Source organism: Trematomus bernacchii, unplaced genomic scaffold (genome assembly GCF_902827165.1).
Source record: "Trematomus bernacchii unplaced genomic scaffold, fTreBer1.1, whole genome shotgun sequence".
Lineage (NCBI taxonomy): Eukaryota > Metazoa > Chordata > Actinopteri > Perciformes > Nototheniidae > Trematomus > Trematomus bernacchii.
Genome location: NW_022987593.1, coordinates 12,794,661 through 12,822,285, shown reverse-complemented (window position 1 = coordinate 12,822,285; position 27,625 = coordinate 12,794,661). Strand labels below are relative to the sequence as shown.

The window sequence follows — 27,625 nt, the reverse complement described above, 5'->3', positions numbered from 1 at the left end:
CGCAGGAAGCTTCCCATATCGTCTCCTGCTCGTCTTTAGGCAGATCTCATGCAGCTGATGGTTTGTTTCTTACCCCACCATGGCGGCCGTGGGTCGGGTGTTTTGCTGAGGCTGGCTGGAGGTGCTGGTCGACAGCGTGACGTCTCCTCCGCCTTTCTCCCAATCAAAAGGCTCGTTCTCGGTGATGATTCGCTCCTTCATGCTGTTCTCAAACACCGACATCAGCAGCTGGGACAGAACAACAGGATAAAGTCCTTCAAGATTCAAGGCTCTTATTGTCATGTGTACATAGCTACAGTGTAGATATGACAATGACAATCTGAGGTCACAGGCAACACCATAAAACAGATAAAATAGTGCAAGTAAATACAAATAAAGTAGAATAGAAATAGTGCAAGGAGAGTCTATATACAAGTAATTGGAATATGATATATTAGATAAATAATTTGTAAGTTGCAAACAGATGAATGTGATGGATGTTCTTTCATGAATGAAAACTATTGTCCAGGTGATAACGCTAAAAGAGAGGGCACACATTGTAAATACTTCTCAGTGTGTACCTGGTAGTCTGGTTTGGTGTAGTAGTCCAGGGCCAGCACGTGGTCCAGGAAGATATTAAACTCTGAAGGCATGTGTTTGAGCAGCATCCGGTGGTCGTAACGCTCTTTAATCTGACCAACTTGTTCCTGGAGAAAAACAGAAAAGATCCCTTTAGGCTGAAGTGACATTATGACAATTCATGTACATTTCTACCTTTTATTTGTTTGATATATAAAACAGGTTTTGATCATCAGGCAAAAGCAGAAAAACAAAAACATTTAGTGACTTGGTACCAACCTACAACTAAAAGCTCCATCATTGTGACCCTTTAAATGCCAGTTTTTCTCACATAATGCCACTGTTGTTGTGTTTTTAAACGTCAGTGATTAGCAACATCATTGTTTTTGATTACACAGCGATGCCCCTTGTGGTAACCAGAAAATAACATATGGCAAACATGAGGAAATGGCTCAATCTTGTGCAAAATAGTAGTTACATGTTGAAAGTTGTTGATTTAAAGGGTTTTAATTATAACAATTTTAAGAGAGAGTGAGGCGTTAAGTGAATATCTCTAGTGGGCAAAAGGGTTAATTTTGTAGTTAAATTTTTCTTAGAATATGGTCTTATCTAACATTAATGTAAATACTTCACTATACTACAGTTTTTGAAATAGTATTTCTAACAGGTTGATATTTACTATGTGAAAATATTCTTGTTATACTGTTGTTGTTGTTGTTGTTGTTGATATTAGAAGTGTTTACAGGAGTATAAATACTGATTTGTTTACCTTATCTTTGATTTTTCGCCATGGCAACTGTCCAACGGCGAACTCCACCAACATGTAAAATAATGACCACAGGTCGTCATGGCGACCCATTTCCTGGAGGGAAACAGAAGAAAAACAATATTATTGTTTATGTCAGTTTTATCAGTAAATAATAAAATGTAGTCAACACATAACGGCTGGTGTTACACAGATATAACCTATGTATAGGCTACGGTAGGGTATTCCCATCATTCACTTTCATTAAAGACATTATTTATGTAATTATTTGAAAGACAACAAACAAACAGACTGACTTTGTTTTTATGAGCGTTCACTGAAGCGTAGCGGACCGTCCCTCTGAAACCCGCCACAGTCCTCGGCTGAACACAAGACGAAGAACATTTACAGATTATTCACATAAATCATTACTGAACCCTTTACTTCTAAATCACACACTGCTGCTCCGTTAGATAAACACATATCTAACAACAAGGAAGTTTGGCTTAATTTAAATCCTGTAGACCGAAAACATGGATACAGAACAAACAGAACTACAGCGACAAATGGTAAAGACATTGAAATGTTTTCTTCTTCTCTGGCTATCGCCTCATGTCTGTGGTTTAAATGTGTAATATTTGTAAAATGTTAATGCATTGATCTTGTATTTCTTGCATAAAGCTTGCGCTCCAAAACCTGAGCAGTACAAGTTAGGCGTGGGTTGCCACTCCACTTTAATGTGTCACACAAAATGGCCCAAAATACTAGATTAAGCTGATGTCTCTGTCTTGGTAATAAGTGGTCTATAACCCATTACATTTCAAAGCTGTATTATGTGTGCCAAAATTGAACTGGAGTGGAAACCACGTCTAACCGCCTCTGTGAGTGGGTTGCTTCTTCAGTTATATCATTTTAACTATGCTGTAATTATGAAAAAAACGTATATCCAGATATGATTTCACTGAATGTGCTGCCTGAATCTGTTGGATTCATGTTTCAGGCGTAAACAAAGCAAATTATAACCAAAACATCCAAATAATAACACATCAGCAGAGGGTCACGCTGCATCTACACAGCCTCCAAATTACACAGGGGTCAATCAAGATGTTTCCATGGTGATAATAATCATAACTGTGTGGGGAACAGGAAGTGATCACATGTTTATGTCCCTTTGAGGACTGGAGACACGTCATGACTCGAGACGGATATACAGATGTACTGTACGTGCCAAATGTTCCCTTTAACAGTGAGTCATGAAGTTATGACACTGCTTCTTTCCCTTCGATGACTAATGGATTTATTTAAAGCAGTCCATTGAATTTTTCAGTGCTGTCACCTTAACTCATTAAGTTCGTTCTTGAGGTAGAAAACATTTTCCTCCACATGAAACATTTGCAAAGATGACGTTTTAAATGGTGTTTTCATCCGTGTTCTCTCTCGGTCTTCTTCTTCTCTCATTGTTTCACGAGGTTAAATGACAGCTTGTGAAAGAAAATGGTTTTAATTGGTGCTACATATTAATTTCTCGCAACAGATTTACACATGAATATACAATCTAATGACGACAAACCTTCCTGATTGTTGTGTGGAGATAAAATGTGTCTGTCTATTAATGAGTGGGGATGAAATATAATTTAATGGCAACCATTTCATTAACTCAGTTGCTTATGTATTTATATTTTTCTTCATATATCCTTTAAAATGTTTCACATTAATTGGTACTATTCTATTTAAGTAATTGTTGGTGCTTACTAATTTCTTGGTTTCATGTTTGAAACACGCTCCATTTAAGGCGGGGCCTCGCATATGACGCACACCTGCACACCTGTTAGCCTGTTCCACCATTCTTCGTTTTCCGAGGCTAGGAAGGATTCTTGCCTCGCTTCTGAAGCAAGTGACTCGGAAGACATGTGCTACCAAGCAAGCATCCTTGACATTGAGAAACACCCTCACCCTCTGTCTCTGTCTCTGTGTGAGGCCGGCTAGTTTAACCTGTGTTTTGTTAATTGTTAGGAGATGTGCTCCAGTGTATCTTTGTGTATTGTTTAACTTTAGTCACTTTCTTTTATAAGAAAGTTGTTCTTAGTTTACCTTGAGTTTACTTTGCAAATTGGCTGATGAGCCCTCTTTACTTTTTGATTATTAAACATCTCCTTGTGGCTTCAGCAATCAGTTTCCTCTCTTTTTTCTCTCTCCCGGTTATTTTATATTTTGTTACTCCCCTTTGATAACCCTAGTCCAGAAGGGAACATAACACAGTGGCCGTTTCTCAATGTCGAGTATACCTGCTGCAGAGCCACTATTTCAAGTATACTATGTCATCGAGTGGCGCCGAATGCTGGGCATTTAAACTTCTGCGCCACTCGATGACGTAGTATACTTGAAATAGTGGCTTTACTCAACATTGAGAAACGGCCCGTGTCACGTCTGTTTTTACTTCCTGTCCCTGTTCTTCTTGATTGTTGTGTATTGGAGGCTGTGGCTCAGTGGATAGTGTGATGGACTTCGAATCAGGGGATAGCAAGTTCGAGTCCCACTGCAGTCAGCATGTCGTTGTGTCCCTGAGACACTTCACCCCAAATTGCTCCTGTGGGGATTGTCCACAGTATTGAGTATGTAAGTCGCTTTGGATAAAAGCCTCTAACAAGTGACATGTAATTTATTGGGAAGTTCTGTTTTATTTGGCCTCTTCTGAATAAAGTGTGAAATAAATGTATTTTCAGTAAAAATCCATGTGTTCCTTCCAGAGGGAGTTTCTCTCCCACACACTCCCGCCCTGCCTGATATGGCTCCATCAGACTCCTTTGTTTACTTCCGGATCTTTTTGAACATTAAAGTATGTAAACATGTCACAGTAGAGGCACACAATACAAGTATTAACCTTAAAATGAGCAGAATAGTGCCCGTTTAAAATGTCCTGTTTCCTGCATTTGGGTCCACACTGCTCCTCATGAAACTGTGAGTAATACATGATAAAGGTTTCATCTAATATTAGCAGCACTTAAATCTCTGACGGTGACAAACAGGTGTTTTATTTTTCTGCAATTATATTGCGACCGTCGGCTGGTGATGCGGCTGTGACCCCTCTGTCGCTATAGAAACCACTCACATCCCTGGGTAACCATGGAGATGATGGAGAAACGGGAGGCATGCACGTCAAAATCATAAGTCCAAAGGAAACTGTAAGAAAAACAAAAACAACACTGAAACGTAAAAGAAATGAAAAATAAAACACCACACATAAATCACTGAGGTGACAAACTGAACATCGTGCAAACTGTCAAAGCAAAACGTGGGGAAGTGCTTTTATCACTTTTATAAAATCACATTTTTTAAAGAAAATACAAATAAAAAAGTAAACAATATATTATATAACATAGGGGTGAAAGTACACTTAAGAGGATATTGTTTAAAGGCAAATTATTATTGTTTTGTTGTTATTTAAAATTAATGGTTGTCCTAAATTTGACCAACTATTGTTAACATCCCTATTTTATTTAATCATCAGCAGATTTAATTTTGTTATTTAAATGTTAGATGTACATTGGATAGATAATATATTCTGTTTCTATCTTAATGTTGTTTTATGAACAAATATTCTTTTAGTTTTTCTTATCTGATCATTTTAAATAGTGTTGTGAAAAGAAATAGGGTGAGTGTGGAAATAAGAACTCCAACTGAAGAAGAAAAGCGGAATTTGAGTCAAACGAAATAGAAACATGAGGAGAAAAGAGGAAGTAGGAGAAGAGGATCAATACATTCTTAGAAATACAGCTCTTCTCTCTAGTGAGGGTTAGGTTTGGAGATTTGAGGTAATGGTTTAAATTAATGAAAGCTTGTAAGGAAAACTTAAATTGGGATTTTAACTTGTTCTCATGGATCTGAAAGTTATCTCCAGATTCCTAAACTTCCTCTGCAGAAAAAAAGAGGAGATTCTCCGATGAATCAATAAACCAAAAAGTAGAGAAGGAGACGGGAGAGCGGACGAAGGGGAGAGGAAACATGAGAGGCAAGAAGAGGATAAGAGGATAGGAGGAGATCAATAAATCCATTTGAAAGATACAGTCCTTTGAGAGAGTGTGTTTCAGAGATATAAGGAGGAGTTTAAAGGTTAAATATATCTTGTTGGAGGCTGAGAACTGTGATAACAACTCCACAAAGGCTTGCAGAGAGAAAATCATGGCTTTAATCTAAAATAACTCATCTGAAATTAATCTCAGAGTTAAACGTTATCTGGAGAAGACGAACGAAAAGGAGAAAAGACAAGAAGAGTTTCAGTCCATCAGAGAGAGAAGCAGCAGAGCTACTCAGTCCATCCACATGATTTATTCATCTGCAGCCACACACACACACACACACACACACACACACACACACACACACACACACACACACACACACACACACACACACACACACACACACACACACACACACACACACACACACACAAACACACACACACACACACACACACACACAATAGACCACACTAACAGAGCAAGAAACTGAACCTGAAACGTTTCCACCATCAATCTGACTTATCTACGTTGATAAGGTGTCCTATGGAGTAAGGGTAAGGGTTAGACATGTGTTGGTTATGGTTAAGGTTAGGATAAGTCTCCAGGAAATGCATGTAAGTCAATGTAATGTCCCCTGAAGTGATGTATACATGGTGTGTGTGTGTGTGTGTGTGTGTGTGTGTGTGTGTGTGTGTGTGTGTGTGTGTGTGTGTGTGTGTGTGTGTGTGTGTGTGTGTGTGTGTCTTGGCTGGATTTATCGTTTTCCTCTGTGCCATTTAGCTCCATTGTTGTCTAAAAACGATTTCATCTCACCAAGGAACTGGATGACATGTTCCTTTATAACCATAAACACACACACACACACACACACACACACACACACACACACACACACACACACACACACACACACACACACACACACACACACACACACACACACACACACACACACACACACACACACACACACACACACACACACACACACACACACACCGTCCTGCTGCCACACAAATACTCACTACAGCACCAGATAGTGCTGCACTGTACAATATTGTTCCTGCTATATCGCATGCAAAGTAATCCATATCATAAACGTGCTGATTATTGATGCTTCTTCCGAAGGATATAATGGCCTTGGAGCTGAGAGCCACAGACACAAAGTCAGACAGGTTTGAGAAAGACGGACTAACATGTAAATGGACTGCACTTATTTAGCACTTTTCAGTCTTTCAACCCATCAAAGAGCTTTGACATCTACACCCACTCACTGAGCCTCACATCCACACCCACTCACTGAGCCTCACATCCACACCCACTCACTGAGCCTCACATCCACACCCACTCACTGAGCCTCACATCCACACACATCTCCGCACCATTAGGAGCATTAAAGGATTACGTTTCCTTCCCAAGGACACATCTATGTCGACCGCAGGGGACCGAAGCAACGACCTTACAATCAGAGGTCGACTGCTCTAAGGTCAGCTCGTTGGTTTCTAGTCTGCACATATCACTGATATGTGACTACTGCTAACCTGGTCATGTGACCTGAATCAGCTGGAAGGACTTCCTGTTTGATCAGTGATGATGTCACTATGTATGTATGTATGTGTGTGTGTGTGTGTGTGTGTGTGTGTGTGTGTGTGTGTGTGTGTGTGTGAGAGAGAGATGATGGAGGAATGAGAGAGAGAAATAGAGGAGAGGAAAGGCAGTATGTAGATGAAGAGTGGGAGAGGGGTACATCCGAGAAACAGAGGGGGAGAAAGGGGGAGGCGATTCTCTCAGATGATTGGACAGAAGCTGACTCAGCTGTAGAGAGAGAGGGAGAGGGAGAGAGAGAGAGAGAGAGGAGAGAGAGAGGAGAGAGAGGAGAGAGAGAGGAGAGAGAGAGATGAGAGAGAGAGAGAGAGAGAGAGAGAGAGAGGGGAGAGAGTGCCTGAGGTCTCTCGCTTACTGACGCATTCAGGAGCATCAAATATTCATCTCACTGCTGCAACACAACACTGCAGTGAGGGGCGGAAGGGAGGAGAGGAGAGGGAGGGGAGGAAGGGCGGGGAGAAGTGGGGGAGATTTAACAAGAGTGTGGAAACGGAAGTTAGGAGAAGAGAGGAATGGAGATGAGGGAATATTGGAAAGAAAGAAGCAAGTAAGAAAGTAGTGAGGAGAAGGGGATGATACGAGGAGGAGGAGGAGGAGGAGGATGAGGAGGAGGAGGAGGAGGAGGATGAGGAGGAGGAGGCTGACAGTAAATGGCTCACGTACTCTCTGATCTAAAAATATCTCAGAGCTCAGTCTGACAGAGACGTCATAAATGAATGAGAGAAGAAGAAGAAGAGGGAGAAGCTCCCAGTGAAACTACAAAGACCAGCAGACCTCATTACTGACTGACAACCAATCAAAACATCAGGAGCTGCCTTTTCAAAATAAAAGCCTTTTCCATTCAATTGTAGAAAGAAATCCCATCATGCAACAGGAGGAAACTGCTGTTTTATAATCCACTTAAACAATAATATCTAATGACTCCTTATTGATCACACGCACGCACGCACACACACACACACACACACACACACACACACACACACACACACACACACACACACACACACACACACACACACACACACACACACACACACACACACACACACACACACACACACACACACACACACACACACAGTTATCTATTGAACTCGTGTACTGCAATGCAGTGAACACACCCTGTCTGTCAGATTTTTTGTAGCTTTTCATAATTCATTTTCTAACGGCTTAAAGGAAACTCAACCATAAAACAAATCAGGAGGAAAAAAGAGAAACAAATATAGAGTTAGTACAGAATAATAAAGAGAAAAGAGTTTGTTTTCTGATTGGAAAAACACAAGTTTGAAAATAAAAGAAGAAATAATAATAATAAGGATATTTTTTATTTCTTGTTTGTAATTCGATTTGAAAGTCAGGACTTCGATTATGAATTAATGTGAATGTTAAACTTATATTTTATTTCTCAATATTTTATTCACATTGTCATTCATAAAACAAATATTGAGTATTTGATATAAAGATTGCTTTTATCTTATGAAAGTGAACACATAAATCATCAATTCATATTTGACTTCTCATATTTATTTAAGTGCCTATTTTTATAATCATCCTGTCTTTTATTCCAGAAGGTCAAATGTTTTTGGATTTCACATCTAAAACGTCAGAATGATCAGATGACTTTGAACAACTACAAAAACCTCATATTTCAGACACGCTGATGTCAATATTAAGAAATACAAAGCCATTATTATAAGAAGCTATTCCATAATTTTTAAACATCAAATGATAAGTTTATTATGACTAATTATATTTTTGTGGCAGAGCGAGTCGTCCATACAGCAACAACAGGAGATCAAAACCTCACACAAAAATCAATTGCAAACGATATTTTACTTTCAGCCTCTCTGGTGCTACTGGTGACGCAGAAGTTGTCAATAAAGTTTCTTACCGGCCGGACCTCTCCGGTGGTGTTTGTGTATTGCCGCGCCAGACCGAAGTCCAGCATGTAGCACTTCCTGTAGGTGGAGGGAAGCCGGCCCATCGCAAAATTCGACTGCAGGAATAAAAACAGAAACTCATCAGCTCAATAAGTTCTTATTTCCACCTGTTCAGACTTTGATTGAAATGACTTTTCCCACCACTTCAAACAAAAAAACTGTACAAAGACTGCAAGTCAGATGAGAAACCTGTAACAATCAACTTGAATAAAGTGGTGAAATTAAACTCTCTGACATATTAAACAATGAGACTTTGGGTGTTTCTCAATCGCGAGTACGCTTGCTTGGTAGCACATGTCTGCCGAGCATCTTGCTTCAGAAGCGAGTCAAGAATACTTCCTGGCATTCGGAAAACGAAGTGTGGAACACGCTAGCAAGTGTGCAGGTGTGCGTCATATGAGAGGCCCCGCCTTACATCTTCCGCCACAGATTTTGGAAATTGGTCCGTGCGCAAAGCATTGTGGGGATTTTAAGGCCGCGAAGTCTACTCATGTGCAGCCTCGATATTTCTCCAAACGGAGTACACCGGGCTCGGTAGATTTCCAAGTATGCTGGAGATTGGAACAGTACTTCGGCGGCACTCGATGACGTAGTATGCTTGAAATAGTGGCTCTGAAGCAGCTTTACTCGCGATTGAGAAACACCCACTGAGACGAGAATACTGAGAGACTGTGAAGTGAATCCCAAAGTGTGAAATGTGACGAGGTGTCAATAAAGTTTAATTATAGGAAACCAGACTGACTGAGTCCTGATCCAGACTGAGTCACATTAATTAGCACGATGATAATAACGATGAAGCTGAGCTGCCTTTCCTTCCTCACCCCGACCTTCCTCTTCCTCTTCCTCTTCCTCACACTCCTCTCAGTTTGTCCTGCAGCTTTTGTTCCAGCTCAGCTCATTAATATGTAAATGTATTCAGCACGAACATCCTGTCTTCACTGCTATCGGAGGATTCTACTTTAAGCCACTGAGCTTTAATATGGACTCAGGCTTCATCTTCCATCCACTGCACAAACAAATTAAACGGAATACTTTGTAAGATTTATCAAATGATCAATACATAAAAAGTCTCTCTAGTTGCCGATCTAGTTTTTTCTTTCTTTATATCTAAGGCGAAAGTATTATTATTACCAATAAGGACATGATGTGATCAATAATAACCTTCAAACACAGCAGTAGATTACATAAATAAAGACATCATCATAACTGTTCATTTATTGATGTTTTTCGCTGAGTGTTTATCGTTTCTTTAATTCTGTGATGATTCATTTGACAAAAGGAATAATAACTATCAGAAGGCTGAAAAATACCAATGATTTATACCAAAATATCCCTTCTTCAAATCTGTTTCTGACACACACTAATATCTGTATCTAGTTGATCAATATTTTTTATATTTCTTTTGTGAAGCAGCCAATCCACTGCTCGGATCAAGATGCTTTATCTTGAACTTGTGATGTGTTATTTTGTAAAGCACTTAGAGCTGCATGTGTTGTATGAAAAGTGCTGTATAAATAAAGCTTTATTATTATCAGAAGGGGGAAGTAATGGAGTACAAATACTTTGTTACTGTATATGTTTCTGGTATCAGTACTTTACTCCACTACTTATTTTTCTGAAGACTTTTTACTTTGACTTCTTACATTTTTAACACAAATACCTGTACTTTCTACTTCTTACATTTTTAACACAAATACCTGTACTTTCTACTTCTTACATTTTGAACACAAATACCTGTACTTTCTACTTCTTACATGTTGAACCCAAATACCTGTACTTTCTACTTCTTACATTTTGAACACAAATACCTGTACTTTCTACTTCTTACATTTTTAACACAAATACCTGTACTTTCTACTTCTTACATTTTGAACACAAATACCTGTACTTTCTACTTCTTACATGTTGAACACAAATACCTGTACTTTCTACTTCTTACATTTTGAACCCAAATACCTGAACTTTCTACTTCTTACATTTTGAACACAAATACCTGTACTTTCTACTTCTTACATTTTGAACACAAAATACCTGTACTTTCTACTTCTTACATTTTGAACCCAAATACCTGAACTTTCTACTTCTTACATTTTGAACACAAATACCTGTACTTTCTACTTCTTACATTTTGAACCCAAATACCTGTACTTTCTACTTCTTACATGTTGAACCCAAATACCTGTACTTTCTACTTCTTACATGTTGAACCCAAATACCTGTACTTTCTACTTCTTACATTTTGAACACAAATACCTGTACTTTCTACTTCTTACATGTTGAACCCAAATACCTGAACTTTCTACTTCTTACATTTTGAACACAAATACCTGTACTTTCTACTTCTTACATTTTGAACACAAATACCTGAACTTTCTACTTCTTACATTTTGAACCCAAATACCTGTACTTTCTACTTCTTACATTTTGAACCCAAATACCTGTACTTTCTACTTCTTACATGTTGAACACAAATACCTGTACTTTCTACTTCTTACATTTTGAACCCAAATACCTGTACTTTCTACTTCTTACATTTTCCAAACAGGCTGGTTCCTTTAGTTTGAATGTGTGTTTGGTGGCGTGATCATTATTATTTAGAGTCATTGCGTGCCTATTGATTTGAACACGATCCGTGTATCCATCATTTCCTGGTCTTCTCTAAAGAAGAGGGACCAATGAAAACGTTGTCATGTTGCCGTTGTTCAGCATGGAAACATTCATTAGCTAACAATGACATTATTGTTCTATTAATATAAAGGGAGGTCAGGTACTCTTTAAAACAGCTGCTAGTTATGGGTACTTTTTACTGAAGTACATTTCAAAGCCCTCTTTACTTTGACTTGAGTAAAGAAGTTTCGTCAGTACTTCTACTTTCACCAGAGTATTTTTAAACACGAGTATCTGTACTTCTACTTGAGTAAAGGATGTGTGTACTTTTGCCCTCTCAGATTATTATTATCATCATCAACAAAGTGTTCTCCTCGTACCGGTTTGATGTCTCGGTGCAGGAAGCCCACAGAGTGGATGGCCTCGATGGACTCCAGGATCTGCTTCCCGAGCCGCAGGGTGGTGCTCATGGTGAAGGTGCCTCTGGGCTGACTCCTCCGCAGGTCGGCAAGGTTACGCCCCTGCAACAACACCGGGATGATCACTTAGCAACGAGACATACAGTCTGGGAAAACAACAGAAAGAGGAACTACAGGGGGAGTAAACACGCCGGCATCACTGTAAATGCACCTCAAGTGTTTTAGAAGAAATCTCAGAAGTTAAAACACAGTTAATATAGATTCAAGATTCAAGGCTTTGTGCATAGCTACAGTGTAGTTATGACAATGAAAATCTGAGGTCACAGGCTCCTCCAACAGTGCAACACAATAAAACAGATACAATAGTGCAAGTAAATAGAATATAGTAGAAATAGTGCAGAATAGTCTATATACAAGTGTTAGAGCCACAATGAAGTCAACGTTATTATTTAGATTCATAATTTGATAAATGAATTAATGATGTAAAATCATTTATATTGCCATGGTGAATATCTTTTGATGAAATGATTGTTTATTTTAAATCGTAAATAATCAAGTAATTGGAATATTGATATAAGTTGCAAACAGATGTTCTTTCAAACGTTCAGGTGTTTAACTGTCTCATGGCCTGTGGGATGAAACTGTCCCTTAATAATAATAATAATACATTTGATTTAAATAGCACACTTTAAAAACAACGTCATCTCGAGGTGCTTCACAATGCCATGAGGAGGAAATACAATAAAAGAAAAAGTTATCTAAGAAACATATTGAGTAAAATATGGTAATATAAAAAAAGTTAAGAGCATAGAAGGTTAGAATAAAAACAATTAAAAAAAGGCCAGACAGTAAAACGCAGTGCGGGAAAGAAAGGTGGGTTTGAGGCTTTTCTTAAAAACGGAAAAACTGAGGGTGATGCAGAGGTCCGTATGTTAGTTCATTGATGCTTAAAAACTACAATTCCCCTGATTCTTTTGACGTACGTTTATAATGATAACCGCGCCAGAGGAAAGGTTGTTGAATGCTAACACAATAATCTGTCTCTGTTGAGTCTGGATCTTGCCTTCACAATAAAAGCCCCTCAGTGTTCGAGCGCTCTGACTCACCTGAAGCTGCATCACCACGTAGTTGAATTTGTCGTTTCTCCCGCAGCCTATAAACTTACAGACGTGGTTTTTACCTGGAAAGGAAAAATGAAAAAGAGTCCTCGTAAAACATTGAAATGCAAAGCAACACCTGGCACACTGTTAAGTATTATAATGCAACATTTGGTGAAGTGTAAAAAAACATATAATGATTCAACACAACGCCGGACACACTGCAAAACATTAAAACGATATACACAACATATATTACAGGTCTCAGATATATACAGAACATGTCTCTGAAGTGTTTGGCTCCAAACACCAAACAGATCATTGCAGCATCCATAATCCCCTCTGTTTCAGCCCTGTTTCAAAAGTGCTGATTCTCTGTCTGTTACTTTAGATGAAAATAAGGAGCCCCTCCCCACGCCCCTCTGAGAGATATTTGGTTAAAAAGAACACAATGGTGCTCTAGGAGGACATTCAGGTGATAAGGTGGGGGGGGTTACCTTGGTTGGTGATTGGCTAATGGTTACTCAAGCCAAAAAATCGTTATGACATCATAAAGTGGCCAAAATCTGATCAGATCATTTTCAGACAGGTTTTTATATAAATGGATCAGGACAAAAAGAGAGAGAATCTTTGTTCCTGAAACTTTCAGAGTCTCTTTACACAGAGGGGACACATGTTGATGTAGAAGAGACATGAAGAAGAGGGGACACATGTTGATGTAGAAGAGACATGAAGAAGAGGATTTGGCATAATAGGTGACCTTTAAGTCTTATAGGTTGGCTTTTAGTCACAGTAGAGACACTAAATACATTTATGACCCTGAAAATGAGCATCATATGAGAAGCTTTTGAATCAGCAACGTGAGCTGAGAGTAAAAGATCTGAGTAAATCTTCCACGACTGCGAGAACAAAATGTATCGCTTAGATTGAAATGTTATAGCGGGCCTGAGCCGGGTTAAAAAGTGTGTTTGAGGACTCTCACCCTGCAGCTTCTTCAGCACCGCCACCTCCATCTTCAGCACCTGTTTGGGCTGCTGGGCCGACTCCACCTTCAGCGCCACGTTCTCCCGCGTCAGCAGGTCCAAGGCCTCGTAGATCTCCCCGAACCCGCCTCCACCGATCTTCTTCAGCTGGGGACAGGACGCAGGAGGTACAACTTTAAAACTGGGGTAGCAAGACTTTCATCAAACTAGAAACCATTGTAAAAAATAACAGATTTTAAGCGTCTGGGTTCAGCTGGAAACTACAAGAAACATTGAAGCCTTTTCAGTGAAAACAGCTGATTGTTAAATAGTTTTCATCCCTTTTTTATGATATGTTTCTCCCCACTTCTTTCTCTGTCTCCCATCTTTCTTTCCCCCATGATTTTGACTGTCTTTTATCCATTCCTTGCAACATTCTCTTGAATCATTTCCTTGTTGCATTATTATTTATTGTAAAGTCCAAAGTATTGTGTGAGTTGCACTGTAGCAGAAACCTACAATACCAAAACTACACCATAGCTATTTTCCATTATGACACTAAAACCTTTGAATTTCAATTAAATCTTTGTTCTAATTTTGCTCTATTCGATCTTTTTATTCTCCCAAATTTCCTTTGCATCTTTAAATGCTTCTCACCTCCTTGATTTGTGATTATTTGTACCATCTTAATCCCCTTTTCAAGTGAACATTCGAGTGTGAGCTTGAATTTTCACCTTTTTCTTTCCTTCCATTTTTGAGTCTTTCTTCCGCTTTTACCTCCTTTTCTCACCGTATTCCCTCTTCTACTTGTCGGTTACACACACACACAATTCACACATATATGTATAAATATATGTACATGCATGTTGAAGCTCTGTGTCGGTTCAGTGGTTCAGACAGTAAATGGATCAGTGAAGTGCAAACACCCTGCAGGCTCCACGCTGCGATGTGATTGGCTGAGACAGGAGCTGCATTATATAACTTTTTATTTCAGATTCAAAAGGACGACAGCGGTGGCTGTTCACATGAATTATATAGAGACATTATATTCATATGGATTAGCCCTTTAATGATTAAATGACACACTGTGTCTTCAGTCAGTCTTTAAAACCACAGGTGATCCATCTCAGTTAATGTTTAATAATAATGGATTTGAGTCAAATGTGTTTTATGTTCAAGTGGTAATGGAGCTTCAAGTAGATATTGCGTAAAGAAAAGCCAGCTGGTGTTTTATCATTTCAGATGTATTTATTTCAGCTGCTTTATGTTGGATTTGTTCTTGATTTCTGCAAAGGCTAAAATCCCAAAGTTTGCTCCGGAGGGAGTTTCTCTCACTCTCGTGCTTCTATTGGGTAGCGCTCCAATACATTGTACGGCTAAGGGGCGGGACATCTCTAAGCGGTTGACCAATCACAACAGAGCCGGCCAGCTAACCAATCAGAGCAGACTGGGCTCTGGTTTCAGACAGAGGGTGAAAAGAAAAGGCAGTATGAGAAAAATAAAGAGCTTTTTGAACATGGAGACATGTCACAGTAGAGACACTACAGACTGATATGAACCTGATAATGAGCATCATTAGGCGCTTTCACACCGCAGTACTTTTCCCACAAAGGTTCATGAGAACTTAGTTCATGAGAACTCTTTAGCTCTCATGAACTCGGCAAATGAGCTGCTGACGTCACTTCTTCTTCTTCTGCTTTGGGTTTACTGGCAGGCCGCTAACAACTTCACGGCGTATACTGCCACCCGAAGTCCCCGGCCGGAAGTCCCCGGAGTTGGGGACTGGCTTCAGTAGAAGCTGCTGGGACTCCCAGCAGCTTCTACTGAAGCCTTCCGAGTAAATCGCCAGAACGCCGACACCTCCCCATCTCCACCGCTCCCATGTTTTATTTTGTGTTGCCATAAGTTAGTCTCTCTGCGTTTGTGCGCTGGGCTAATGCTAATGCTAATAATGCTAATGCGAGGATAATAAAATGGCGGCTTCACAAAACTTTTTTGGAGTTTTACGGGGCGTGGTTTGCATTCTGCCCAGCCAATCAGAAATAGGAACCTTTTTCTCCCACGAAAGTCCCTGCTCTCTAGCAGGGACGGAAAAGGGGGGTAAAAAGGTTCTCATTAACTCATTTTAGTTATGGATTTTTTTGGTGTGAACGCGACATTTCGTAACTATATCAGAACTAAAGTGGGAAAAGTACTGCGGTGTGAACGCGCCTGTAGGGCCCCTTTAAGTTCTTACACTGCATTAATTTCTGAGCAGAGAACAGTTTGGAAACTCCTTAACAGAAATTCATATTGGTGTATTCCTGGACGCTGTGAAATATGAGAGTTAGGACTTTTTAGTTAAGAATCAACATGGTCATTTCTTCCATAACAACATTGATTGCCTTTAAGTCTTATAGGTTGGCCTTTAGTCACAGTAGAGACACTAAATACAATTATGACCCTGAAAATGAGCATCATATGAGAAGCTTTTGAATCAGTAATGTGAGCTTGGTGGATGGGGGGAAGGAGTTCCTGACTCACCACTTTCCATCGGTCTTTGACCATGCAGTTGGGCGGCAGGATGTCGGCCTGCTCGGACGTCCCGTTCATGTTGGCGTTGTCCTGGAGGCCGGGGACTAGGCACTGCATCTGCCAGCCAGACAGAACTCGAGCAGCTCCCAGCTTAAAAGAGCCATTTATCTGTTGGGGGGAGGAGGGGGGAGACAAAGAGGGGAAGGGAGGAAAAACAATCAGTACCTCAAACACACCGTCTCCGTACTGGGAGGCTCCCAGTCTCTAAACCCCAGTGCAGTCCGAGTTAACAACAGGCATTAGAGATGGCTGGCTGCCATTAGAAGCCATTCTTCAGCTGGATCAGGCTACAGGCCGGTGGGGGGGGGGGTTAGGGTTGGGGGTGTGATGGTATTTGCAGTAACTGGAGCAAATATCATGTGTGCAGAGGAAGCAGCCGGACACTCTGCGCTGACTGCTGGACGGCCCGACGGCCAATCGGCTGCTCCGAATCATCAGAGATCACAACGCTCTGGTTCCTAATCGACCGACTGAACTAACAACCATCAGCATCATGAGCTCGTCCAAACATTTTTTTACTGCAGTGAGACTTGCCAAAGAAATGTCGTTGTACTTTGTACGATGACAATAAATATATATTCTATTCTATTCTATTCTATTCATCATGCTCGTCCGACATGATCCAGCTGAACTGAAAGAGGCTGATCTGGAAAGCTACTCGGATTGACTTCACATTATTTTATTACCTTAAGTTTAAGGTCAACGTGTTAGGAAACTTGAATCTCCGCTTGCTCTCTGGTAGTATGATATCCAAAATGATATAATTTCTCATGTCTGTAGATTAAATGTGTAACATGTTCTCAATCGCAGCTCATCTAATGCGGAAGCAAAATAAAAATATATGTTCCCAGGCCACAACTTTGTTAGGTTTAGGAAGATCATGGTTTGGGTTAAATTAAGTACCTTTTAATATAGAGCTGTGTTAAGCTGTTAGGTATGTTACACAACTCTACTTTATGATAAGAAGATCACACTGTCCAAAAGTCACAATATCCACCTTCCTTGTATACAAATGTGTAATTATTGGCTGTTAGCAGTCAACTAGTTTAAGTTAAAAAAAAACAGAGCATGTTGCCTTTACACATCTATTGTTACTACAGATAAACCAACAAGCTATAACATTTGTTACCTTTGAGAATATGTTGCTATCCTTATGCTAAGCTTGGCTAAGCCTTATGCTTATGCTAAGCTAAGCTAACCTTCATATGTAATGTACAGACATGAGAGTGATCTGAACATCTTACTCAAATACAGCGAAACACTACAAACTTCAATAATTAAAGTTCAGTAAAGCTTTGTTTGACAGGTCTGTTATTTACGAATCATCTCACTAATAATTTCTTACAGAAAGATGTATTAACATTCTGACAAAAATGAATTGTTTTGGCTTTCCTCCATATGACTTGGGCGCCAATTTCATTTTGAAATGGGGTGACTAAAAAGTGGTTATGCTTTTAATGTATAAGGGTTTATTTTGTCAAAAGAAGATAAGCTATGCAATTGAACTTGGTCATTGGGGTAACATTGTCCCTGAGTGTTGCATAGCAGGTATAGTCTTCACGCCCAAGTGAAGTAGTGCTCCAAACAAGCTCCATAAATTAAATGGTTAGACTGGTAGCCTGGATGAGCTCGGGTCAAATGTTATTTTAGATTCAAGGAGCTCGTTGGACACCAAACTTCTGGAGGGTGATCTCTGCCTGAGAAGACGACTAAAGGGGAATTAAAGTCCCACAGGTCTTTTTATATATGTGTCAAGAATGATAAGATCTGAGCTCATATTGGTGGTTGTACACTTGAATATCTTCTGCAAAAAGGGCTATTAGTTATATATAAAAGCTTTTTCTAATTTGAGCCTTTGATGGGGTTATTGCAAAGACTTGGAAGTGGTTAAAGTGGGTTAATTATTGCACTGAAGGAGCTGATTAGTCTACAACCATAAAGTCTGTTCCTTCACACTGAATATGGATTAGTAGAGGAGGATGTGGTGGCAGGCAGGTTCCTCACTTAGCATCACTCTGACCGCCTGTGAACACCTGTCTGTCACTTCATCTGCAACCTAACCTGATAACTGTTTGACTCTACTCTGAAACAACATGTCTGCCATGAATGGTCGTCAGTTTTCAGTGGATTCGTGGGGAAATTTGAAGTTCAAAGTGATGCATGTCAGTCCCCAAACCATGCTGTTCTGCATGCAATGCCACGGGCCGTCATCAGTGCATGCAGAGCTCAGGCGGCCTGCAGATAAAATGGAGAGTGTCCGCTGTGTTTCCAGTCAGACCAGCTCTGACAGAGGACTGGACGGACTGGGAAGGAGGGGAGGAGGCTTCTCTGCAGCTGCGTTACACACAGATATGTGTAAACACAGCAGCAGCAGCAGAAGAAGCACCTTCATCATCAGCTGAGCAGCCGCCAGCAGCTGGGATCACTGTAACTCTGGAGAGTGAAACCTGCTGCAGGCCTCAACTCGCTGCTGAGCCGCCAATCACTGCAGAGGGCGGGACCTCAGAGCTCCTCTGAATACACTGCAACACCAAGTTGTTATTTTTGTTGTTGTCTTTGCTGGTGTTGTTGCTTTTCTTATCTTTTTCAACCTTTTTCTTGTGCTGTATCATGTTTTTTGTGTTTCTATGCCGGTCACTTGTAAGGAAGTCTAACAACCAGCCGATCAGAACTGATAAATGACATTCAATATACAGTAGTAGTATGATGTATTGTTATATAGTGAAGTATAGTTATAGTTATAATTCTAATAGTAATGAATAGTAGTAGCATACTGTAGCAACAAATCTGATTGTTTTGTATAATCAAAAGCAAAGTATGATATACAGTTTAACTTATTATATCATAATAGTATAGCATAACAAAGTGAAGTGTTGATATCAAATTTAAACTATCCTATCTTATAGTGAGGTGTGTGTGTAGGATATGTACAAAGTAGTACAATGTGCATGTATTATACTATATAGTCACTATTAGTATCATATATATAGTATTGTATGTTGTACTATAGATTTACAATATATTACAGTAATGTTACTGCAATCAGGTTAGTATAAAACATTAATCATATCATGTTTTATGGTATTGAGTGTGTTTTATAGTATATTTTGTATTGACTAACATTCGACTCTTAAATGAACAAAAATAGATAAATGAATGTAATATGAATATGTTTTCACACTGCCTGTAAAACAGGAAACTGTCTTTCCCTACAGCAGCAAATAATATCAAATCATTGTGGAGTATTGTATTATGATATCCTGATGTTTTGTATCATCTCCTGTTGTTCTATTGTTTCCTAACCTACAGCAAAGTATTGGTCAGTATAATATTGACAACTGGCGTGTAACACAAGTCCAAACGAGAGAAACTCTGAGGTCCCGCAGCGTCTCAGCAGCAGATCAGAAACATCCTTACAGACACTTTCTCTACCGTCAAACCTCAGTCTGCTCTTCTTCTTCTTCTCTTCTTCATCACCACCTACAAGTCTACTAGTCTGTTACTGAGGGGGGAGGGGGAGGGGTGATCTGCCAGAAGCCGGTTTTGCATCATTCCAGTTTTTTTTGATCTGATGATTCAGTCAGAGCTCACCATAGTTCTGAGCTCCCGGAAAACCTGACGGCTTACAACAAATCCTGAGCGGGACAAAACCCTTCCTGTTCCTGTGTTAGCCTACAAGCCAAAACAGAGGGCACAGTTTTTACCAGGAGAGGAGACAGAGGAGGAAGGCTCCACCAGTGACATCACAGAGGGGGAGGAGCTTGGAGGGACACGCCTTCATACACCGGGTTAAAGAACAACAGTATCCACGAACCGCACCCTTTATCCACGTGAAGCCACATTCACCAAAACACCTTCAGTTCGCCTGCTGGAATAGGAGGATGAGACCGAGGGATGTGACCTCTGACCTCTAGCACAGTGGTTCCTAAACTTTGTGACAGCTATAGCAATATACACATTTGTAAAATAAATGTAAATATATATTTTTAAGGTCGTTTGCTAGCCTGGTGGCCGTTTCAAACTGTTTCACTGTTTAAAATGTGTTCACAAATTGTGCCATATTTTCCCAAACACAGATGTTATACAGATTATATTCATCAGTGCGAATGGGAATCCATGTGATTATGGTTGTTTTTTATTTTGAGAGTGTATTAGTTGTCTCCACAACTTGTTTTAGCTATCTCCTGGTCAATAACTATTGAGGCTGCATAGGCAGTTGTAATTGAAGGTTTTGAAAGCGTTTTTTGTGCAAATGCTAGAGGTCCATATTACTACACAGCACAGAGACTATCTTTTAAATATTTGTGAATATTTCAGAAAGAGGCCTATTTATTTTTTACATTAATGTTATATATAAATATTTAATAGTAAGTTTCTTTGCAGCCGTCATAACGCTACTAGAGAGATATCTTTTATATGGATCGATATCATCAGTGCAATATTGGATGAGTCACTTCCAATCACAAATACTGGATCCAAAAACACACCAAACTTCATTGACGTTTTAGGATCTTTGGATTTCTAACCCCTAAAGAGGTGCACGACTAGCGAAGTATACCTGCAGCTGGAGTAGTTTGAGAGCTAACTGCTAGCTTACTGGAAACACGCTAGCCTACAGCCAAAATATCTTTCTGAGTTTCTTCCTAATTCCCTTTTTAACTGCCTCTGATATGTTGTTCTCAGGATTTTTCATGATATAATTCGCTAACAGGACAAGCTGCTTAGTATGATGTCTTCCTGTTCGCTTAAAAAACAGTTTACACGAGAGAAGCTTTCATAACACAAGGCTTCATACCGAAGTGTTTTGGTGAATGTGACAGATGGAATAATAGAGAGAATGATATCCACAGAACAGTTTCATATTTGTTATCTGCAGCTCAGAAACACCAGCAGAGTCTGAACATGTTATAAAACCACTCTACAATAATAGGAAAGACATTCAAATCCAAAATAATGTAAAAAGGTAATATGGTATAAACATTGAAGATGTGACTGTTCAAATACTTCTAAATTATTGTTTTATTATTTTAGAAAAAAACTAAGATATTAGTGAGAAACTTTTTATTTTCCAACCCCAAAAGCAAGAGTCTATTCTATCTATTAAAACAATACATACATTGTTTTTCAAATAACAACTGGTAACAACAAATAAAGAATACATAAGAATACGAATTATTATTTTTTAAATACATTAAATTACATTAAATAAGTACGGTCTTAATTTTCAGGAACTTTAAACATATATTTTTTCCAATTTGTTGATGTTATCTGTGAATATTAATGTATCTGATGTAAAGGGTTATTTACTGTCATCAAAGTGTCTGCCATTAAATCAAGTTCTTATGCTGCGTTCACACCGGACACGAAGCGAATATTTGCTTCGCTCTAATCGCTCTTATCGCATCGCTTTAAACGCTCGAGTTTCACCGCGGCCGTCAGCTGTGTTTACTCGCATCATTCAAACAAGACGCGCTGGAGAGGGGGCTACAACTACAACACAATGAACATATTTTACCGTGATTAAATTGTAATACACGTTTCTAAATGATGCCGAAGTAACAACACACTGATACCGGTTAGTAAAAACCATGAATTAATGCTTTGACAAGTCTGCAGACAAAACGGCAGGCGAAAAACCTTTTAAAATGCGTGTTTTCTGAATGTAGATCGGATCGACCAGGCTAAGCTAACGTTGTATATGCTCCGTCCACACTCATAACAACGGCCTACACACATAAATAAAGCAGCGACTGTATTCGCCATGACACAGACAGTCTGTGGTTTGTACTTGTTTAACTTTTGTCCAGTTTCTGAACAGATATGAGGAGCTGTGAGCTCTGAGTGCTAACAGCTAACGGCTGATGTTTTGGTTTTCTGGTTCAACGTCAGTGAAGGCAGGCTGAGATCCTCACCGCTGATTGGCTACCGTGAGATCGCGTCACGGGAATTTGACACTCGAGTTGAAAAAATTGAACTTGAGCGGTTGTCGCGGCACCCTCCAATCGCCTCAATCGCGCCGCGACATTCGCATCAACCGCTTCATGCTCGCCGTCGGAGCGAATTCGCGTCTGTCCGCATCGACTTTACATGTAATCGCGCCGCCCCCAAACATCGCATCGCGTCCGGTGTGAACGCAGCATTAGAGTTGGATTTTGGCACAACAATCATTCCGTATATCAAACCGTGAATCTACCATTTTTGTTTTGTTCTGCATGGTACTAACTTTTATGTAGTAATAAAATGAATTGCTCTAATTAACAATTAAAACTTGTGAAGTTAAAAATGGGTGACACCAATTATTAAAATCTCAGATCAGCATACAAAATGTGTCGGAAATTACCATTTCAAGTTAAATTAAGTCTAAATATGGGACTTATCAGTGTTGTTTGATGGTTTTAAGTTTTGTGCTGATTATGAGATGTCTTCATTATTCGCTGTCTTCATGTGTAATAAATGTAAGTGATTCAACAAAAATAATTGCTCTCATAAATGATTACACCTGCAATGAAATTAGGGTTTCACGTCTAAATATTTGAACGTTTTAAGCTTGCCAATGTGTTTTTTAAGAGATCTTCCGTTATTCACTGTCATCCTGTGTTGTAAGTGTTTGTCTAATTTTGGCACTGAAGTTGTTCCGTACATCAGATTTTAATTCTGCATATTTAACCTTTGTTACATAATGCTTATTTGTTCTGCGCTGCAAACTATATTTGATTTCTCAAAAACAAATTGCTCTCATCCGTGATTGAAATTTGCAATGTTCAAAACAACAAAGGTTGACAACAAATAAAGAGATGTCAGATCAGCAGACAAACATATGTTGTAGAAATGTATATTTGATGGTTTTAAGTTATATATTTGTATCAATGTCATCCATTATTTGCTGTCATCACGTGTTATAAGTGTCTAATTTTGGCACTGAACTTGTTCCGTACATCAGACTGTAAATCTGCATATTTAACCTTTGTTACATAATGTTAATTTATCCAGCTCTGCTAACAAAAGTAGATTTTTGTAAATTAAAAGATGGAATATTTCAGAGACACACTTCCGCTCTGGTCCAGGTTTACCCTCCCTCCCTCTCGTTCTGTCTCCGCATCACCCATATTGAATCTTTCCCCTCTGCAGTGCACAGTCATGGGTGCACTCTGCGCATGCGCACCATCACATCCTGCTGATCGATAAATCTGGCCCGGACTGACCCGAGTTATGAATTAAAGATCAGCACAGAGACACAACCCGGACCAGTCCCGGCCTAGTAAGTGATCATAAGGCCCATATTGCCTTTTGATGCAGGATGAATAAATGCACTTGGGTTAACGCATCACTGCGGGACAAACACACGTACACACACACACACACACACACACACACACACATATACACACAGACAAACACACACACACACACACACACACACACACACTGATGCATGTAGTCCCAGACCTGGTCCGGATCAGGCCTACCTGGCGCACCGTCCGCTCCTTTTCCGCCTTTTGGGAATCTTCATCTGGGATTTTATTTCGGCACAAAACGCCCTGGTCCAGAAAACCCACCGTTCCTCTAGAATTGGGGCCGGGGTTTGGGCCTCAGTCTCCCGCAGGACTAAACCACCATTTATCTCTCCTCTAAATAACAGTCCCCAAAATATCAAACCAGGTGCAGAACACACCAGCTGCAGAACCAGGACCAGAAACAGACAAAGAAAGAAAAATAATGTCCCCTTAGAGTCCTGGAGCGCTCGTTAAAAACCTGCAGCCCTGGTCCTCCTCCGGTTCTCTGCAGATAAGGTGGAGGAGGAAGAGGAGGAGGAGGAGGAAGAAGATGGGAGGATGCGGGCTGGTCCTCCTCCTGCAGGACCGGGATCCGGGAGTCAAACCCGGGACAGAAGCAGATGCATAAACCCGTGTGAGGTGGACCCGGACCGGCTGTCACAGAGGCGGTTTTGTGGCAGTCAGGTTCTCCGGCTCCAGCCTGTTTGTCCGCACTGCAGAGCCGCATCCACCAAACCAGCGTCACCGCGCACAGACACAACATCCGGTGCAGGATTTCGAAATAAAACTCACTCTGATGACAGCTGAACTTACTTAAGCAACCTTGACTTCCTAATCATTCAGAAGTTGACCGTAGGAATTACATTGTATACAAAACGTTATAAATATGATTAAATATGTTATCTTTTGTCTTAAATAAGTGTTTGTTTTCCAGTTCTTGATAAACTATTCTTAATAAAGTTTAAACATTTAATTTTAATATTTAAAATTATTTGAAAGGGTAGGGTTTTTTACATGTAATCATACTTTGTGTATATTTAAAATTGGACCAGGACTTTTTTTTAATCTGATTTAATTGAATTTAAATCAGATAAAATATCAGTTAATACGCTATTTTTCATAAATAAGTTAGGTAATTGTTAATGGTCTCCCACATGACAGAAAATATTGAAAAATGACCATTGTGTTTCCCCAAATGTAAATAGGATGACTTCAAATGTTTAATTTCTTACTAAATTATTCCCCTCTGTGTCTGCACAGTTGTTCACTTTATTCCCGTTTAAATTATAATGTTTTCTCTTTTACTGCTTTTACTTATTTCTCTACTTTCTTTTGGCTCCAACAACCTATTTTCTCCACAAAGTCTGATTAAGTTATTCCTCTCTAGTGACATCATTTTTGATTATGTGAACAGCTTCAATCTCCGTAGTTATTTAAAGGTCACCTATTGTGCAAAATCCACTTGTTCATGTCTCTTCTACATCAACATGTGTCCCCTCTGTGGAAAGAGATTCTGAAAGTTTCAGGAAAAAAGATTCTCTCTCTTTTTGTCCTGATCCATTTATATAAAAACCTGTCTGAAAATGAGTGTGGGGAGGGGCTCCTTATTTTCATCTAAAGTAACAGACAGAGAATCAGCACTTTTGAAACAGGGCTGAAACAGAGGGGATTATGGGATGCTGCAATGATCTGTTTGGTGTTTGGAGCCAAACACTTCAGAGACATGTTTTGTATATATCTGAGACCTATAATATACTGATGAATAACAGTATAATAGGGGACCTTTAAACTTTGACTGAAGGGTCTCAGTCCTTGCTCTACTTCCATTTCTCCACTATTTCCACTTTGAGGATATTCTACTTTTTTTTTAAATGTTATTGTATTTTTTTATAATATGAATGTCTTGATATTTTTATTATATATATTGCAGTATTGATTTGATTTCAGGACACATTTGAAGCTACCCCCACTGTTCAGACCTTCACACTGTTCAAATAAATACCTAAACTTTCAAAAATACATCAACGTGTTTTAAACTTCATGTTTTTTGTATTTGTAGTTTACTCTATATTGTAGGTTTCCCATGAATATTTAACATGTTATGTCAAATGCAACTTAACTTTTAAACTTTATTTTTATTTAAAATCTAATTATTTTATTGCCTTTTATTGTATAACTGTTTTAACATTATGGTGGGCCTACTGAATTGTATTTATTTGATGTCCTTATATCAAATATACATGTTATATTGCATTCTATATTTTATCGTATATATTTCAGGACTTAAAAAATACCCCAACTGTAAACAAACCACCTTTAATAGGCCTACCTTTCCTGATTATTTTTTAATATTTATATATTTTTGAATTTATTTTACTTTACATAATCTTGTAGACTTTATAATTAAGTATTTTCTTTATTTTATAGAATACCGAGCGGACGCTGTGAGGTGAACTTATTGTCTCCATCTTTACATTAACGCTCCTAAATTTATGATCACAGACAGCAGGCGGTACTGTTCAGTCCCACCCTTCAACCAGCACTTGAACGCCTCATCCTCCCATTCACGGTCGGGCCTTTCCTGATGGTATTCTAATGTTATTCTAACGATGACCAAATAACATCTAACGGAGAAGCAGGAGGCCTTAATTCTCAATAAAAGCACAAAACATCCCATCGATTGTTTCCTGGTTAGTGCCTCTCATCCGACATCCTGCCTGTGGCCTCACACACACATACAAACACAGAGTGTCACACACCGACACACACCCCGAGTCTACAGCATCAAGTCGCTTCGGTTCCCTGCTCGATGTTTCGCTGCCATCATCAGATTTAAACATTTTCTGATGTTTTATTTTTTATTTTTCTTACCTAAATGTTGTGTTCTGTCCGGAGCCGAGCAGGATCCTCTCCTCCACTCCCTCTGCTCCATCTCTACAGCATCAGCATCACTCAAACACACACACACACACACACACACACACACACACACACACACACACACACACACACACACACACACACACACACACACACACACACACACACACACACACACACACACACACACACACACACACACACACACACACACACACACACACACACACACACACACACACACACACACACACACACACACTTCCTCGGTGTCTGCATGTTAGAGCCCCATAGCGCCCCCTGTTGACATGGAGTCTGTGTAAGTACAGTACACACAGGTATTCATGTAGTAAAAGTACACAGTATTTTTGACACAACCACATGTTTATCATTGTACAGAAGTAGTATTTTATAAAAAGCAGCAACTACTGTATATCTGTCAGATGAATGCAACGCAGTAGAAATATTGTGTATAGCATCAAATGGAAATACTTACCAGTACCTCTAAACGGTACTTGAATACACTACATGAGTAAATGTACACTTCACTTCTGCTGCAGCTCTTTTAATATAATCAACAAAATAATCTGAATTTAAATTTCACTTACTTGCTTTTTTGCAGCTTTTGTCCACATCCAATCAGCTGTTTGCATCTGTGGGACTTATTAGAGCGCTTTGCAGGTTTCATTTTACCATAATACAGTTATAATAGAGGAGATGCTCAACACAACTAATGATACAAACCTTTTTATAGAATAAGCCTGTAAATTCAATATTAAACTGACTGTAGGCCATTATAGGCCATTCATAATTTTAATTCCAGTTTTACACCCACATTAAAATGTTGCTCCCATCAATTATTATTATTTTTTTAATCTAGATTATTTTATTACAGTTTCTTATCATATCTTTAATCTGACCGAGCTCATATAATGCTGA

At 39.3% G+C, this 27,625-nt stretch overlaps 1 protein-coding gene across 1 annotated transcript in view; it reads right to left on the bottom strand.

The window, feature by feature from the left end:
• The window catches only part of ttbk1a (tau tubulin kinase 1a), a 48,627-nt gene extending 21,895 nt beyond the window's left edge, over positions 1-26,732 (bottom strand). Inside the window, 10 exon segments of the mRNA XM_034129958.1 lie at positions 74-228; positions 561-686; positions 1,328-1,420; positions 1,621-1,686; positions 8,825-8,929; positions 11,861-12,001; positions 13,006-13,079; positions 13,979-14,126; positions 16,482-16,640; positions 26,678-26,732. Coding sequence (XP_033985849.1) covers positions 74-228; positions 561-686; positions 1,328-1,420; positions 1,621-1,686; positions 8,825-8,929; positions 11,861-12,001; positions 13,006-13,079; positions 13,979-14,126; positions 16,482-16,589 — 1,016 coding nt within the window. The 5' untranslated portion in view covers positions 16,590-16,640; positions 26,678-26,732.
• Between the last annotated feature and the right edge of the window lie 893 nt (positions 26,733-27,625).